Below are 19,180 nucleotides of genomic sequence, written 5' to 3' on the forward strand. Positions count from 1 at the left end.
AAACGACGACTTAAAGAAAGCCTTTGCGAATTATGCTAAAAAATATGTAGAAGAATTGGGAAACCCGTGGGAGTACTCTACACAAAGAAACGATTTTTTGCACGCTTTTAAAATTAACAGAAATACAAAAACCTATCTGAAGCACAGATGTTAATGAAATTATATAAGCGGCCTTGGATGATTTTGCTATTATTTTAATAGGTTTGGTCTTCAAGATAATGCAAGTTGTGCAATGTGAATGGAGATGCTCGTCATTTTGTGGAAGAGTGAGCTATTACTAGAAGTATGGTAGGAGCAGACAAGGATTTGTGAATTACTGTAGTGTAGGAGTAAAAAGGATTGAAGAGAAAATTATGGCAATAATAGATCAAGACAGAGAGAAAATAGGAAAAATATGTTGGTTTACATGTGGGTACGTATTTTTGTTAGTTTTTTTTTTAAATTTTAGTTTAGTTTTTAGTGCTTTTTTTTCCCGATGTAGGGATTATTTTAGTTTTCTAATAATTTCAAAGGGATTTTGTCCCTGTAGGACTATTGTTTTCGTTTTGCGATTTTGTGTTGAATATGCGTGTCACTTTTCAAATTGTTGCCACGAAATGCCACTTGAATTATATTTGAAGGAATTAAATAATAATGTATGTCTCTTTTTCTCATTGTAATTAAACAACGGTACCTAGAAATCGAATTTTGAATGACGTAATCCTCCTACGAATATGGGCATGTGGAAGACTTAGCTTAGCTGCCTTCAGGCCATGTCGTTGCTTTAAGCCTATCTTACTATGTAAGGCCCATTAAGTGCCCGTTCATTTTCGCCGGTGAGGTTCAATTGTGGGCCAAATTGGTTATTTATCTTTGAACAACTTTGTAACTAGATAGTATTAGATTAGTTTATTATTTTCTCTTCTTAAGTTAAGGCCCAAGTGGAGGAAAGTGGCCAAGTGGAGGAAAGTGGCTAAGTGGAGGAAAGTGGCTAAGTGGAGGCCAAGTGGAGGAAAGTGGCCAAGCGGAGGAAGAGGCCAAGTGGAGGTTCCTTTCAGGGAATAAAAGGGTTTCAGGAAATGTCTTAAATAAAAGAGAATTTTAATTCCTCTTTGGACATTTTATTGTAGAGGGGAATATTTTCGCTCTGGTACGCCACACAAATAAAACATATTTTGAGAATACGGTTATGAAGTTTGACTTATTTAAATTTTGCGATGTTTCTGTAAAATGCTCGTATATTATAGCTATGTAAAGTGGTCTATAGAGCTTCAAGATGTATCAGGTTTTTCATGAATTATACTATATCTTTCAATCAAATACATATTCGTGTGATTCGAAAAAATGTAATATTTTTACAAAGCAAAACAATCAATATTTATTATTCTTTTGATAGATTAAAATAATTTAAAAGCATTATTTGTAAATTATATATTTAAAATTTATGTATTATTTGTATATTACGTACCTACAAGTGTTACAAATTCCTGGTTGCTATAAATATCAGAAAAAGCGGAATGACACGCTTCTTGTGAACTTCTTGCTAAGTCACCTGTTCAAAAAAATAGTAAACGATTAGGTACGCTTAAATGGCAACATATACATAGGCATTTAAAATAAATCTTTATCAGTATAAGAATATTTTCAGGATTTTTAAGACTATTTTTATTAGTTTAATTTTTTTATATATATTTCTCATATACAATATATGTAATAATAAAATTCCATAGTCAAGAATACACTTAAAATTCTAACTGTATGTTCTTTTCATTTTTAATTGCGACGTTCTCTTATTTGAAAGTACGTGGAATTAAATCCACAGCCCCGTAGTCAAGTTGTTTTCCCCGCCTTTTCTACACGTACAGTATTAGAATGTTCTGGAAATATTTAAAGCGAACTGGATTGGCTGACGTCATTTCTTGGAAGCTCCGCCTTTCCAGAGGCTATAAAAAGAACTCTCAAAAGAATATCGGGGGCTTTTTCTTAAATGTCACGATGCAGTAAACTTCATACAAAAAGTTATTAGTAATTCTTTTATTTTCTCCGGATGTCTGATTTTGTAACTGCTATTTTCTACTGAATAATAATAAATGGATCCTGTTTTTTTAAACTTATCGTCTGATAATTTAAGTTACGACTAAAGCTGGTCCATCACATATATATATGTGGTGGACCAGCTTTTGTCCAGAATAAAAGATTGGTGAAGAATCATTAAATGTAGTCGTAACTTAAATTATCAGACGATAAGTTTAAAAAACAGGATCCATTTATTATTATTCAGGAGAAATAGCAGTTACAAAATCAGATATCCGGAGTAAATAACAAGAATTACTAATAACTTTTTGTATCACGTTTACTACATCGTGACATTTAAGAAAAAGCCCCGATATTCGTTTTGCGAGTCCTTTTATAGCCTCTGGAAAGGCGGAGCTTCCAAGAAATGACGTCATCCAATCCAGTTCGCTTTAAATACTTCCAGAACATTCTATAACTGTACGTGTAGAAGAGGCGGGAAAAAAAACTTGACTACGGGGCTGTGGATTTAATTCCACGTACTTTCAAATAAGAGAACGTCGCCATTAAAAATGAAAAGAATATACAGTTAGAATTTTAAGTGTATTCTTGACTATGGAATTTTATTATTACAAATATATTCAATTTAAGTTACGGAGCATAGGGAAAAGAGCTATATGGTTGAGAATTACCAAATTTTATTAGATTATAATATTCTATTAGTGAAATTACGTTTCTAGTCTCAATTATTGTCGTTTGACGAAACGCGCTATAGATATTAACTTAATTCGTGTTTTGAGCTGCTTTTCTCTTGATAAATCCGGCTCAAACCTCGATTTGAGGTTTTTACCATTTGATGCAGTTTTTTTGTACATCTGTACTCTGCTTTTGAAATATATTTATCTTTTTCCAGAGTCCTTTTGTACATTGTTTGCGTTAAAATTTATTATTTTTTCTCACCTTTTTGATTTGGAAGACATCTTGACTTGTAATTTTAACGTTAAGCTTCTACGAAATGGTTTATACTAGTTTCTAGTTTTTGCATGATTTTAATTTTGGTAAGGAACTATAGAGTCTCATTTTTTGTGCATAAGCTTTTAAACATTCCTCTTACTTCTAAAAAAAGTAAATTAATAATATATACTCAGAATTAAGAATAAGATAAGAATTGCATAGGAACCCGGAAATGTCAGGGGTAAGTTGTAGCGGAAGTATATACTTCAAGTTAAAAGTAAGCGGAAGTATTTATTGTTCATGTATACAAATGATGTAAGGCAACTTGAATGATACAACAGACGCTCGAAGTTTGCAGACGACTTTTGCCACAAGATCCATTTCAGACACATCAGAGCATGAGAGTTTTGATGGCTTCCCAGAAAAATAAATTAAGGCTCGATAAATCCGATGAGCTTGTCCAATCCATCCACGCGGGAATGATTTATTGAAATTAATACGAAACCCCATTATGTTGGAATGGCATGTTGAACATGACATTGGAAGAACCTGCTACAGAATAATCAAATCGCGGTATTTAAATGGTAGGTAAGGAGGTAGGTACGTACGTATGTAAGTACATAATTAAGCACGTGAGTACGAAAGCAAGCACGTATTTACGGAAGTAAGTACGTACGTAAGTAAGTACGAACTTATGTAAGTACATAAGGAAGTAAGTACGAACGTAAGTAAGGACGTAATTAAGTACGAACGTAAGTAAGGACGTAATTAAGTACGAACGTAAGTAAGGACGTAATTAAGTACGAACGTAAGTAAGGACGTAATTAAGTACGAACGTAAGTAAGGACGTAATTAAGTACGAACGTAAGTAAGGACGTAATTAAGTACGAACGTAAGTAAGGACGTAATTAAGTACGAACGTAAGTAAGGACGTAATTAAGTACGAACGTAAGTAAGGACGTAATTAAGTACGAACGTAAGTAAGGACGTAATTAAGTACGAACGTAAGTAAGGCCGTAATTACGTACGAACGTAAGGCCGTAATTAAGTACGAACGTAAGTAAGGACGTAATTAAGTACGAACTTAAGTAAGGCCGTAATTAAGTACGAACGTAAGTAAGGAAGTACGTACAGATGTACGTAAATACGAATGTAAGTAACTATGTACAAATGTATGGAAATAAGAACTTACGTAAGTACTCGTACATAAGGAAGTAAGAGCGTAAGTACGTAAGTACATAAGGAAGTATTTAAGTACGTATGAACATAAGTAAGCACGCAAGAACGTAAGTAAGTACAAACGTAAGTACTACCGTAAGTACGAACATAAGGTACCAAGTACGAAAGTAAGTACGAAAATACGAAAGTATTAAGTGAGTATGTACGTAAGTAAATACGAACGTAAGTAAGTACGAACATAGGTAAGTGCGAAAGAACGTAAGTAAGTACACTAGTAACGAGAGTGCGGACAGACTAGAAGTACCGAGAGTGCATACACACTAGAAGTATCGAGATAGCAGATAGAGTAGTAGTACAGAGAGTGCAGACGCACTAAAAGTACCGAGAGTATCGAGATCAGCTAAAAGTATCGAGAGTGCAGACACGAGATTGCAGATAAACTAGAAGTACAGAGAGTGCAGACGCACTAAAAGTACCGAGAGTGCAGACACACTAGAAGTATCGAGATTGCAGATAGAGTAGTAGTAATGAGAGTGCAGAAGCAATAAATGTACCAATAGCGCAAACACAGTAGAAGTACCAAGATTGGAGAGTACATAGAGTAGAAGTACTGAGAGTGCAGACTCACTAAATGAACCGAGAATGCCATTTTTAATTTTTTTCCAGTTATGCCATTTTTAATGTGCATAACTGTGGTCTAGGTGCTAAATCTGTACTGACATTGATACACTAATATAAACTATTGCAATGACTATAAAGACACCCGCATTGGAAAACTGGCGTTCGTATCAGAGTAGAAAAAGCGCTTAAAACAGTTATAGAGCACACAATTCCAAGTCGTGACGGTGGAGTGTGTCAATTATGTTTTTGATACTAATGGGGATTTTCCGGTGCTTTATCAAGAAGCGTTTGATGACTGTTCCTGGCGCTGTGCGATGGCGGATATGACAGTCTTCTGTTATTGGGCATTGAAATTAATAATGGTCTGAATCACCCGGATTGCCACAAACGCATATGAAAGGTTTCGTTCATAGAAGTACTTTGGGTACGGTCCATAACCAGAGATATATTGAGAGAGATAATAATTATAAATAGTGCGCTCTGTATCGACACATAGGAGAAGTGAATGCATCCTTCTGTCTTGCGGTCCTTGATCCTATTGTCTCTGCCACTCTTCTTTGGCCATCATTTTTAGAGTAAACTTCAGTGTGGAGCGTGCCTGACTGTTCGAGGAAGTGCGCTTTTACATTCCTGGCGCAATTGCTATGACCTTTAGTCCATGTAAGAAGTAAGTTCTTTTGGCTGGAATTGATAATTGTTTGTATTTAACGGGCTATTGGTGAATTTGTGCAGGGATTTTTAATAGCATAGATTGATGATTGGCTGTCACTGACGATATAGACTGTGTCCGTTGGTAGTTGGTGGAGCTCTTGCATACTTTAGAGTATTGCTGTCAGTTCACCTTGGTGCACGCTGTTTAGATCTCTAAGGTGCCCTTGCCATTTTGTGTAAGAGCTAATGTTATATTGGATGGTTGCAGCACTGCCAACCTTTTGTTCGATCTTTGAGTGTGGTGTTTGATCGTTGTGGGTGGTGGTTTGTCGAAAATGCAGTTTTGAAGATTCAAAGCTGGGTGATGAAAGTACTTTTTAGGCTGATCTTCGTAGTGCGTTGGGTGGAATGTGGTGTCATCGTAGTTTGTTGGGTGGAAGTTAGTTGTTTTCTTAAGTTGGAGGAGTATTGTGGAAATTGTATCCATTTGTGCTTGGATTGGGAGCGGGAGCACACCTGCCAGTGTCTGTAGGTCGTTGTTAGAGGTAGTTGAGAATGCTTTGGTGATGTTTATAAGGAAAGGTCTTTGTATGACGTTTAGAACTCGCACCTTTCTGGTGGTCATAGGTATTGCCCAAATAGCGGCTCCATATGTGATGATCTTGTTCACCACGGTTTTAAGTAGCATTTTCATAATTCGGTGGTTCAAGCCCCATGAGTAACCACGCGTTGTCTTCAGAGCTTGTGCTATTTTCATAGTGGTGAGTTTTTTTTTGTTGTGTAAGTGCTGAATCCAGTTGAACTTGTTATCAATTGTGAGGCCGAGGTAGTTAATCGTTTTCACGCATCAGATCCCGTGGTTGTCTATTTTAAATGTGGGATTTCGAGTTATAGTTCCTCGTGTGGACAATCAGTGCCTGTGATTTTTGGTGTGTTTCTGGAGTTGTTCTCTGGAGCGGACGTTGATGATGAAAGCAACATCGTCTGCAAATGCTGCGATTTGAATGTGGGCAGGCCAGTGATGGTCGATAATATGGTCAAAAGTGAAATTCCAGAGGTCCGCGCTCATAGACGATCCCTGCGGCATCTTCTTGCTTGGTGCTGTGTGATGACCGAGTTGTTGTGGAGTACTATGCTTTAACTGAAACAGAAAAAAACTGCTTCGGTTTTAGACACTTGTTTCAATTACCTCGTAGCTACACTGCGACTGGCGGAAATAAGTATGGATAGGAACTGGAAGGCGTTGGTAACTCATAGGTTTTATCGCAAAGGCTTGGTAAAGGGCTTTAATGAATTGGATTTGAGTACGCTTATAATGAAATGGAAAAGCATACTAAATTAGGCTAGCTCCGATTTACCAGACTTCGGGCTTTTAAAGCATGATCCTGCTTTCCAGTTAACCAGGATCCATACTAGCTTTACATAACTCGCACTACGTTATCCCGCTCTAACGCCACGTACCATAAACTCGCACTACGTTACCCCGCTCTAACGCCACGAACCATAAACTCGCACTACGTTACCCCGCTCTAACGCCACGAACCATAAACTCGCACTACGTTACCCCGCTCTAACGCCACGAACCATAAACTCGCACTACGTTACCCCGCTCTAACGCCACGAACCATAAACTCGCACTACGTTACCCCGCTCTAACGCCACGAACCATAAACTCGCACTACGTTACCCCGCTCTAACGCCACGAACCATAAACTCGCACTACGTTACCCCGCTCTAACGCCACGAACCATAAACTCGCACTACGTTACCCCGCTCTAACGCCACGCTCCGTTAACTTGTACTACGTTACACCATTCTAACAGTACGTAATAAACTTGCTCTACGTGAAACAGCTGTAACGCCCCGCTACATAAACTCGAACTATGTTACACTGCTTTAGACTTCGATACTCCACTTCGAACTACGTTACAAAAAATTCACACTCCTATATCCCGCAGCATACCGTTACATTACTTCACACCTAATGTAAGGTCTAGTGAGGAATTATTGCCAACCATCTCTTTAGAAGATTCCAGAATTTTCTATGATGTCATTCACTATTAAGTTTTATAATTAACAACATGAATATAACTAAATTTCGGTCCATCAGCGGCGGAACAATCTGTGTTCGAATCCAGGCGAACAGACTGGCTGCATTGGGCGTATTCGTGGTTTTCGCCATGTGTAAAGCATTTACGAGCTTGTTCCCCTTCCAAAGTCCTCCACGAAGGAATCCCTCCCTTTAGGCAGATAACGCTTAGTGTGCTTTGCCATTATAAATCTATACCAAACCTAACGAAAGTTTCAGTTTTACAGTTCCATTATACTTAATAATAAGTATTCATATGCAGTTCAATGTAAAAGAAAGGACAAGAAGTAAAGAAAAGTGCGTAAAGAAGGTACGTATGTACATTAGTACTTCTAACGTACGTACATTAGTCCGTACGTACGTAAGTCGGTATGTAAGTGAGTACGTGAGTGAGTGTACCCGGCTGTAACTCATTCTCTTACTTGAAGAATTTGCTCAGGCGCTCATTAATCGAATGGCACTCTTCGAAAGCAGTGTTTTGATGAGGCAACAGAAATTTTAAACTTTTTTTAAATCGATCAGAAACAATCTCTCTAGTGCATGAAGTTCGTACTAGAGAGTCTTTGCACCTACTTAGACGAAAGCAAAAAATATTTTGCCTGAAATATTCTGAAAGTAGCTTCTAAAACTCTCAGTTGAAAAGTCGAATCAGTTCATTCGTGCATGCACGAGTACACAGAGATTTCGGGCCTCTGATAAACTGCAGGTTTTCGTGATAAAGAACACTTACATGGGCAGGGAATTACGGCCCTTTTCTCTTCTATCGTGCTTACAGTTTGATGGTTTTACATGGAGCTGCTGACAACATTTATGAGTAATGATGCTCCTCGGTCAAGGTCATGACATAGTATTGACTTCTCGGCATATATAAGATTAATTATTTTCGGTTAATGCACACCTTTAATAAAAAGTTGCGTCAGGTTTCAGCTGAGAGGGAAATTATAATCGACTTTCAACTGAAAGATTTTGCTGCAAACTACTTTTTATTGAAATAGTTTTCAAGAAGATTTTAATATGAAAGAAATATACATTTATAATATTTTCAACGGTTAAACAACGAAGTTACAGTAAATGATTCCCGTTTAAACAAAATGCTTTCAAGAGCACTTTAACGTTAAAATATTACCAACAATCCTCAACAGACTTTAAAGTATTTTTTCATACTTGGAAGAGATTGAAATGGATTCACCTTATTATTTCAGCGTGCATTCGTTTTACAATTCATTTACATTTTACGTAATCTTGTTAAATACGTGCTATATTTTAATTTGGGGGAGTACATTTTATATAATCTTAATTTGTTATATATACTCAAGAGTTTTTAGGCGGGTAAATATCTGTTTCTTTCTCTTTATATAAATGTAACTTATATCGAACAAGGAATTTGCAATGTATCTAGAGAAATGATGAACGTTTTTCAGTGTTTTTAATAGGTTATTTAAAATCCTTTTCTATTCTCGTCATCAAAGGCCATTAGATAGAAACAAAACATAAATAGCTATATATATATTAATACATTCTACATTATTCCAAGCAGCGCACCAAGGAGAATTTATCCAAATGGAACCAAAATTGCGCATTAAGGGGACTCATACACCTTAAAACCCATAAGATGTTCGAATAGGTGACTGTTGCGAGAATTGGGATAACTTATTTATTTTAAAAGCAATTACTACCAACTTTTTACAGCTGACTACATAATATAGCTGCTTTCTGAAATAGTTATCAGAAAGTTCGGTTGCCACAAATATTTTTATAATTTAATCCGCTTTGTGACAAAATTTTTCATGTTGTTTCCAACTTGCGTGCGCAGTTTAAAACATTTTATTTCATAATTTAATTCCATATTTAATATATAGCTTTTATAACATTTGGAAAGTACTGTGAACCTAAAATTCTAAAAATTTCATGTAAAATTGTTATTTTATTTTGAGTTGAGTTTATAAAATGTATTTTATTAAAAACATCTGTAATGTTTATGTGCATAAAATTTTTTAATATTAAAATATTCGTCATATTTTTGGTTCAGTTAGAAAATAGTGCCCATATAAAGAATTGCATCAAATTTCAAGTATGTACCATTAGCCATTTTTAAAATATCGTGCGCGCAAGGTGGAAACACGGCAAAATATTTTGCCACAAAGAGGATTAAATTACAAAAAATATTTGTGGCAACACAAACTTTCTGGTTACTAGTTTCCAAAGCAGCTATGTTATGTAGTCAGCTGTAAAAAAATGGAAGTAATTGCTTTTAAAATAAATAAAATATCCCAATTCTTGCAACAGTTGCATATTCGAAGATCATCAGGTGTTTAAGGTGTACGAGTCCCCTTAAAATATATAAATGTAACTTTTGGCGTCCAGTGGAGCTGTGTTGTTGCAATTGAGCATGCGCATTTTGCACAAAACAGGGGCCATCCAATGTTTCAAACATAACTTCTATGCTAATGTCCTTCCGTCAACCTATGTGGACTCTACCGATACTTCTAAGACGAGTTCGCGTATACAATCAGCAGACGCCACCATTTTTTAGATAGGAAGTGCAACTCGACTGCACGGTGGTTAAATATGAGGATCATTAAACATTTGGGCTCTAACTTTTCGGTTACAGCCGAAAACATCGCGGCAAAATCATCGCTGACGAAAACGTCGCGGAGAAAACAACGCAAGGCGAAAACTTCGTGCTACAAAACATCGTGGAAGAAAACATCGCAAAGAGAAAACATCGCAGTTTTAAAACGTCGTGGTACAAAACATCGTCGTCGAAAATAAAGCGGTTCAAAAACTTCGTAGTTTAAAAGCATTGTAGTCGAAAATATCGTGGTAAAAAATAAAGTATCTACAAATTTATTAATGGCCTTTGTTAGTTAACGCATGACGATAACATCGCAGACATGCTTTTTTCAGGCTTTGATAACTGTAACTGGATATTCCCATAATGATTTGTGAGCGCAAGATGGAAAGAAGGATAACTTTTACTTTCAATTTTTTATTAACTAATACATTTTTGCGGAGAAAATAAGAAGGAAACTTAAGCATAGAAAATTAATGCAACTTATAACAATTAATAGAATTTAAAACCCACATAGTTAACTAACAAAGGTCATTAATAAATCATTTTTATAAAGGTTTTACTGGTAATTTTTCACGAAAAGTATAATCTATAAGTTGCATTTAATTTTCTATGCTTAAGTTTCCTTCTTACGTTTTCATCAAAAATTTATTAGTTAATGAAAAAATGTGAAAGTAAAAATTATCCTTCTTTACATCTTGCGCTCACAAATCATTATGAGAATATCCATTTACAATTATTAAAACATGAAAAAAAGCATGTCTGCGATGCTATCGTCATGCCATGATCTGCAGATATTTATTTTCTACCACGATATTTTCGACGACGATGTTTTTAAACTGCGAAGTTTTTGAACCGGTTTATTTTCGACGTCGATGTTTTGTGCCCCGATGTTTTAGAAGTGCGATGTTTTCTTTTTGCGATATTTTCTCCCACGATGTTTTGTAGCACGACGTTTTCGCCTTGCGTTGTTTTTTCCGAGACGTTTTCGTCCGCGATGTGTTTGCTGCGATGTTATCGGCGGACACCAACTTTTCTACCAATCGACTAAATTGACACGAGTGTAGGAAGTGTGGACAAGAAAAGGCATTCGGCGATGTTGCAGAGCACAAGAACGTTGCAGTCAACCCAAAGCGACGATACCCGTATCGCCAACATCGACGTTGGAGCCTCTGATACGCCCTTATCAACGATCCACATACAACCGACACATTCATCAGCAGACGGGCAGACTCATGAATTGTCATTCATCAGCAGACGGAAGCTAAGATCCTGGAGGAAAATGGCTTAGCGATGCCTTTCACCGTTACGCCATTTGCAGTGGTGCCTGGAGCATTCCACACGGCATCTTACAAACTAGAGTAGGGTATGTTCCAGCGCTAACTCGCGCTTCGAACTCAGCCTAATGACCAGCGAAAGAGTTTCTGATAACGTCCATACCAGCGGTATTTTATTCATCTCAGTGCATCCACCAATGGCGCTGGGCACCATTTTTGCATATTTTTAGAAATTTATTCAATAACTTCTTTTACAAGCAAAAGAATTTTTTCATATTTTTTAGGCGTTATTATAAATTAGTATTTAGATTTTAAACTCTGTACCGTGTAAAGACTTTACATACTATAAAGTTTGCTTCTGGTTGATAAAAAAGACGAATTTGCACTAACTATACGTTAATGTCACCTATTCCTCGAACGGATCCCCGTTCTGTGATGGTTTCGAACAGCGTCATTTGAGCAATGCACGTCTGGGCCATGAGCAGCAAATTCTTCCAGCATGATCCTGCAAGAGAATGAGTTAGGAACGCGCTATATTTAACGTACTTACCCTAAGTGCGCACAAAAGTTCTGAGCTGAGAGAATGCTTGTCATTGAAGCGAACGCAAGCAATGCAATAATGCAATATTGTGATGTAGCCGTTCCTCAATAGACACTAATGCCGGCTAGCTTTAAAAGGATTTACTAACAGAGCACACAGGAACGGTTCAAACATAAGAAATGTACATAAAAATGAAACATATACCAAATGGAACATCAAACATTAGAATAACATAGTAAACTATCATCATGGCGGCTGGAAGTCGACTGACGTGTTTAATATCGCCACGAGATGGCGTTTAAATAAAATAGTTCGGTTGCAGTTCATGGCGTTGAATAAAATAGTTCAATTACACTTAAATAGTTCTTTTACATCATCCGTGGGGCCAATGTGATGTAGCCGTCCCTCAACAGACACTAATGCCGGCTAGCTTTAAAAGGATTTATTAACAAAGCACACAGGAACGGTTACAAACAAAAGAAATATACATAAAAATGAAACATATACCAAATGGACCATCAAACATTAGAACAACAAAGACATAGCAAGCTATCATCATGGCGGCTGGAAGTCGACTGACGTTTTTTCATATCGCCACGAGATGGCGTTTAAATAAAATAGTTCGGTTACAGTTCATGAGTTCATGGCGTTGAATAAAATAGTTAAATTACACTTAAATAGTTCTGTTACAATATGCATTTAAGACTTTAAATAATAGGAATTAAAAACTTCCTCGTACAAACATCACAGGAGAAGAAAATGCAACGAAAAGATCAAAATATAGTGAGAGAAATTAAAGCGGTTGAAAAAATTCCCAGTTTTAAAACGTCGCCGTTCAAAGCACCTTGTCGCATGATAACGCAGCAAAAATGCGTTTCCAACTGTAAAATTCTCTGCGAATTCCCACATCGAGATTCGTAAGCACAAAAACAAGTTAAGGTATATTTTGACCTCTATACATTATACTCTTTTATTAATTAATTTCCTGCAACACAAAGAAGGAAATTTAAGCATTTAAAATATTGAATTTAGCAAATATTAATGCTACATATTTCATTGAATAGAATTTGCTAAAAACCAAATTGGTTAAGTATTAGTGTTCGTTATTTAATTTAATCTCATTTAGAAAGAGCTATTAGTATTTTTCATGAAAATATACAGAAGGAAAAAAGACTGGAAATTATGCAATTCTACGACTACTATTCGTGGTGTTAATTCTTATGCATTTCCAAATCCTTCCTTCTCGCTTTTTTCCGGAAAAAAAATATTACTTAAGATAAATTTACGAGATGGAGATGTAAATGTATCCGTCACGTCTTCTGTTTAAAAATGTTTACAGAAAAATTAACTTAAAATTTTGTTAGAAATGTATATCGGCGGTGTTGTCAGGATGCAAGAGCTTAACCCGCAAGTGCGTGCATTGGGTTCATTGCATCCACTCAATTTAACAAATCTTTCTCAAGATATTTCAAGGAAATTTTGAGGTTCAGTGTAATCATGTCTTACATCGACGCAGGTGCAGAAAGTATTCTAAAGTATGATTGGTCAATATTAGTTTTAGTTACCTTTTTCAGGCAGTGTTAGGTAATAGGGAATGATCTCGGATTTCGGAGAACAGATGAATTTAGGGAGAAAGCACCAGATCTAGAATCGCCAATTATTTTCTGTTCTATTATTTCTATATTTTATTCGCAGCTATCATATTTTGTTATATCTTATATATATATATGTTAAGAAATTAGTCAAGTATTGCAATTGTCAATGATATGAAGGAAAAAATAGAATACCTCACCTCAAATAGAAATTTTTAATATTAAAGCCACGGCGAACTGGAAATGAAAGATTTGTAAAATACGAACTGCTCTAATGTTTTGCAGCAATCTCTAAAGACCTGGATCCAGAACTGAAACTGTTCTCGAGATATGTTTTCCCAATAATGCATGCATAATGTTATTTTTCTTTATTTTCTATAAATGTCAATACATGAAGGTATATTATTTACAATTTTATATATTGATATTATTATTGACTATGTTATAGTGAGAGTGTCTATTTAATATTAATATTTTTGTAACTCGAATTCTGGATGCGAGTTCTTCGAACAAATTAAGCAATTATTTGAAATATTTTTTTTTTTTCTATCTGGAATGTCTTGTGCTCTAGGCGCCCGGTTTCAAGCCTTTTCAGATGGGGGGAATATTTGTAATAATGAAATTACATAGTCAAGAATACGCTTAAAATTCTAACTGTATGTTGTTTTCATTTTTTAATGGCGACGTTCTCTTTTTTGAAAGTACGTGGCATTAAATTCACAGCCCCGTAGTCAAGTTGTTTTTCCCGCTCTTTTCTACACGTACAGTTATAGAATGTTCTGGAAGTATTTAAGGCGAACTGGATTGGCTGACGTCATTTCTTGGAAGCTCCGCCTTTCCAGAGGCTATAAAAGGACTCGCAAAAGGAATATCGGGGCTTTTTCTTTAATGTAACGATGCAGTAAACTTCATACGAAAAGTTATTAGTCATTCTTTTTTATTTACTCCGGAGATATGAATTTTGTAACTGCTATTTCTCCTGAATAATAATAAATGGATCCTGTTTTTTAAAATTATCGTTTGATACTTTGAGCTTCAACTTCGTCTATGTTTATTCATCAATCTATGTATTCCGCACTAAAGCTGGTACATCACATATATATATTTCGAAAGCAATTAAACGCACAAATCGAAAACGAAACAGTTAATTAAAAGTATGAATTTCTCTTTAAGAGCTGCAAATTATGTAAATTAGTAACAAAATTAATGCAAAAGAAGTTCAATTCGTTATTCCGTGCAGACCAAGTGAAAAGAAATTTTACTTAGAAACAAAATAAAAACCTATAACTCTTAATCATTTAAACAAACTGCGAGAACATCTTATTTCCAATGTTATCGTTTTTAAATGACTTATAACGATAACTACCTAGAGGTCCTTTTAAATGTCTTTTTTTGTTACTGCTGTTCTCCTGTCCATGTGCTTCATGGAAGAATGGCTGCCAGAGTTTCAAAAAGGTTGGACTTCTACTTCCACCCTAAATTTGAGACAGAGCACTCCGGAGAAGGTACTTCGACGGCATCTCACCCCTCACCCTTACCGCCAACCTCTGAGAGGACTTTTGGATCGCGGCTTATTTAGAGTGCCCCATGTCGCACAGACACAATACTTTTACAAACATTCATTAACAAACATCATTCATTCACATTTACAAACATTCATTCATTCAAAACAAACATTCATACATTTACAAACAAACATTCCTTAAATTATCAGTCTTTTAAATTTATCGTTTCTAAATTTTGCTATATTTCTACTAATTTCTCAGATCTTATAATCAGATTGTTAATTATCACTATACTTCAAACTTTTCCTCAAATACTGAAATTTATATTTTTAATAGTCCTATAGTATAATCCTATATAGTCCTATAGTCCTAAATTGAAATTTATATTTTTAATAGTCCTATATAGTCCTAAATTGAAATTTATATTTTTAATAGTCCTATATAGTCCTATAGTCCTAAATTGAAATTTATATTTTAAATAGTCCTATAGTTATATTTTAATAGTCTTGTACTTTATATTTTTAATAGTCCTATATATATTTAATAGTTAACAGTTTTAATAGTTCTATAGTTTAATGTAATAGTCCTATAGTCCTCTTTTTAATAGTCCTATAGTCTTTTCAAATTTTTAAATGAAAGTCGCAAATCTCCTATATTATAATGTAAATAATAAAAATTAATATTATATCAGACAAAACTGGCAGGCCAAAGTTTACGCTTTCTGCGCATTAGAGGTGGCCGTGTTGCCAACGCAAAGTTAAAATTTTCTACAAAATTTATATCGTTACTCAGGCGACCAAGTATACTATAAAGCAAAAACGTCCTTTTTACCTTTCAGACTACACTATGTGATTGTATAATTTTTCTCTTTACATCCATTGCGAAATTGGAAACTTACATTTAATTGCAACATCCATAGCTATGTTAATGTGTAATTACGGATAGTCGGTATTTCAGATAATTTTAAGTACTTTTGAGTTAAATTAGAATGTATTAAAGCCAAATACTGCAATACTTTTAACTTGGAACACATACATTCCGACATTTTCATCGAAAGCTTATATCATTTGCTGTGTGTATAATCTGAAAGTAATTTTCATCATAAACGTAATATGATTTACAATTGTCACCTATACGTATAATCATCGGAAAGCAGCTTCAAACGCAGAGTCTGCTTCTATCTGTCGACTTCATATTATCTTAATTAATTTTTAGATGATTTATAAAGTAAATATCTTTACTCTTTTGTCAGGTTACATAACACTATATGTCTACCTTAAGGCAGAAATAATTTTGTTGACAAAGTCTTACGATACTTCGTTTAAATTAATAACTTAGACGGATGCAGAGCCTAAGTTATTGGCTTAGACGTAAATCATGTTATATTATAGGCAGTTAACGAAAGTTTCTAATCTGAGTTGATGGAAAGTAAAATTGTTAAGCACATAACATATTGCTTGATATCAGGTATATTACCTTCAAAATTTGCAACTCGCTTTTAGTTTAAACACTAAGGCAGATCAGTGTTCCCTTTAGCGAACTTTATAGCCTTCGAATAATTATATACAAGCACATAAAATTCCATATTCCGCATACTAAGCGTAATACTCCTTCCCGTGACAGAGAAGATTGGCATTTCAACAACAGTTACCAATATAAACCTAGGCGTTGCTTCAAACAATAGTTCAACATTCATATTTATTGAGTCCTTTTTATGTGGAAAGGATTCTTCTGGAACATTTAAAAAAACATGTGAAAGTTTTCAGATTTTTATTCCACCCAAAAGGTCCTTTTTCAACGTAATGTGTATTACTTTTATTTATTTAAATAGCGTGTTCTTTGCACTTAAACCACAAAATTCAATTCAACAGTAATACCGCAAAATAATTTAAACACAGCATATCTTTAAAATTTCTGATACACAATCTTACACGCTGGAGATAATTTTTTTCCTGTATAGTATCTCCATTGCTTCCTTTGAAATCGTTGAGTTTCTTAATCAAAAACTCATATATGCTTTACAAAGTATAAACTAGAATATGCTTTACAAAATATGAAATAGAATATGCTTTACAAAATATGAAATAGAATATCCTTTACAAAATATGAAATAGAATATGCTTTACAAAATATGAAATAGAATATCCTTTACAAAATATGAAATAGAATATGCTTTACAAAATATGAAATAGAATATGCTTTACAAAATATGAAATAGAATATGCTTTACAAAATATGAAATACGTATATATTTATTGAAATAGAATATGCTTAAAAAATAGAATATGCTTTACAATATGAAATAGAAAATGCTTTACAAAATCTGAAATAGAATATGCTTTACAAAATATGAAATACAAATTTGGGCTTCCATATTCCCATATTCGGGTGGAGATGTACGTTATTTTAAAATTTGATAGCTCTAGTTACCGTCGTTTCTTCAAAATACGAGAAACATTCTTGCAAATTCTTCATTTGTTGCCACCAAATATTATCGCCCTGTATTATATTTAAAGAAATTAAGGGCGATAATATTTGGTGGCAACAATTTGAAAAGCGATACATCCTTTTTAGTCTTCAGCGCAAAATGCTAAAACGAAATTAATAGCCCTTCTGGGCTAACGCCCTTTGGCCTAATAATAAAACCTCATGCTATAATATGAATTATACATTTAATTAATATAGATGATAACAGCGTCGGAGAGAAAAACTGACTAAAGTATTCTTTGTCCACTTGCAGTTGCAGTTAAGAGATTCCGACAAGCAATTAAACCTGAATGAGCCAAGCTGCCATTTTCAAAAAAATAAAACGGACTTTCATTATCGCCTCATTTCGACTCGTATAAAAGTTTACACGACGCATATAAAATTGCACAAGTTGATTTGCGATTCGGTCCCGGACGGCCGCTTTAATAATAAGGAACTACCGAAATATATCTCTTGAATTAGTTAAGAGCCACAAACATAATAGCACATTTAAAAGCAGATTTTTATTGAAAATATACTTTTGAAAGCCGGAACACTATTTTGGTACACTTCCGTTATTGGGACTACATTCAGAAATGTACGTATGTATGCATATATGCACACATGTGTTTCTATATGCATTTATATGCACATAAATGCAAACGTACATACATACATTTCTAAACTCAGTCCCGATAACAAAAGAGTACTGACTGTTTTAAATGACAAGTACAACACACATAATTTTGCGGTCAGCAATAGGACAATGATGATGCATACATATTTCTATGGGAAATTGTTTGACGTGTGTATTCCGAGAATTCAGAAGATATAAAAGTCCTACACATACTTATGTAGAATAATTAATAATTTTTCTAATTTTTGTGATAAACGTTTGAAATAAAAAATCTCTTACACGAATATCTAGGGAAATCAAAAATAGAAGTTTCACTTACCGAATTGGATTTCGATGATATGCTTGTGTCTGCGGTAGAACTTTATGCAGATGTATCCATTTTTGCTGCAACAAAATGCATAATACATGAGTTCAAAAATACTTAATTTCTAAATTTGGAAATTAAACTCGAATAATTCAAGCACGTAATATTCACATACGATGAGTTTACAACTTTTAATTTCTTAGATTGCTTATAAATTATTTAAATCTGAATATAATTTAACCTTACGAAATCAAATACATCATGAATTTGTTAGGCACTGCACAAATCAACTGGTAACCACATTAAAAATTAACAAAATGGCAGAGTTTTGATTAGAGATGGTTTTCACCAAATGAACATGAGGGCAACAGTTTATAAATATGATATTCTTGTACTCCTTCCTCTACTCATTTATTTAAAATAATTAACTAATCATCTGTTAATGTACAACAAGGTGCAATGATTTTATTAAAATTTTGGTAGTTACCTATTAACGCAACCACCTTGCCATAGTTCGGCGATTTTTTACAGATGAAAAGGTAAACGTTTCTTATCGAGTGCAAGTTTTTGGTTTTCGATTGTTTCTTTTTTTAAGAGAAATTCCCAAACGATCGATATTTGTAGTAAGTCGAAAAACATTATCAACATAGGAAGAGGACTTACATGTTAACGCTACCACTTTAGTAGATTCCGCCAAATTTTCGGAGTGTAACATATTTAGAAGCGGCATGAAATATTTCCTGAGTTTTTGCAGCAAAATGACATGCTGTGCTTGCGTTCGATTCAGGCAAAGCTCATGT

At 34.6% G+C, this 19,180-nt stretch overlaps 1 protein-coding gene across 2 annotated transcripts in view; it reads right to left on the reverse strand.

Annotated features, from left to right (window-relative positions):
- The window catches only part of LOC118183910 (uncharacterized), a 204,007-nt gene that overhangs the window by 21,987 nt on the left and 162,840 nt on the right, over positions 1–19,180 (reverse strand). For both annotated transcript variants that reach the window (XM_085812905.1, XM_085812902.1), the window contains exons 8-9: positions 18,396–18,460; positions 1,448–1,531 (exon numbers count right to left, since the gene is read on the reverse strand). In XM_085812905.1, coding sequence (XP_085669031.1) covers positions 1,448–1,531; positions 18,396–18,460 — 149 coding nt within the window. The remainder of the gene's footprint in view (positions 1–1,447; positions 1,532–18,395; positions 18,461–19,180) is intronic.

Source organism: Stegodyphus dumicola, chromosome 1 (genome assembly GCF_044657685.1).
Source record: "Stegodyphus dumicola isolate Sdum_Otavi_A_Nest chromosome 1, ASM4465768v1".
Classification (NCBI taxonomy): domain Eukaryota; kingdom Metazoa; phylum Arthropoda; class Arachnida; order Araneae; family Eresidae; genus Stegodyphus; species Stegodyphus dumicola.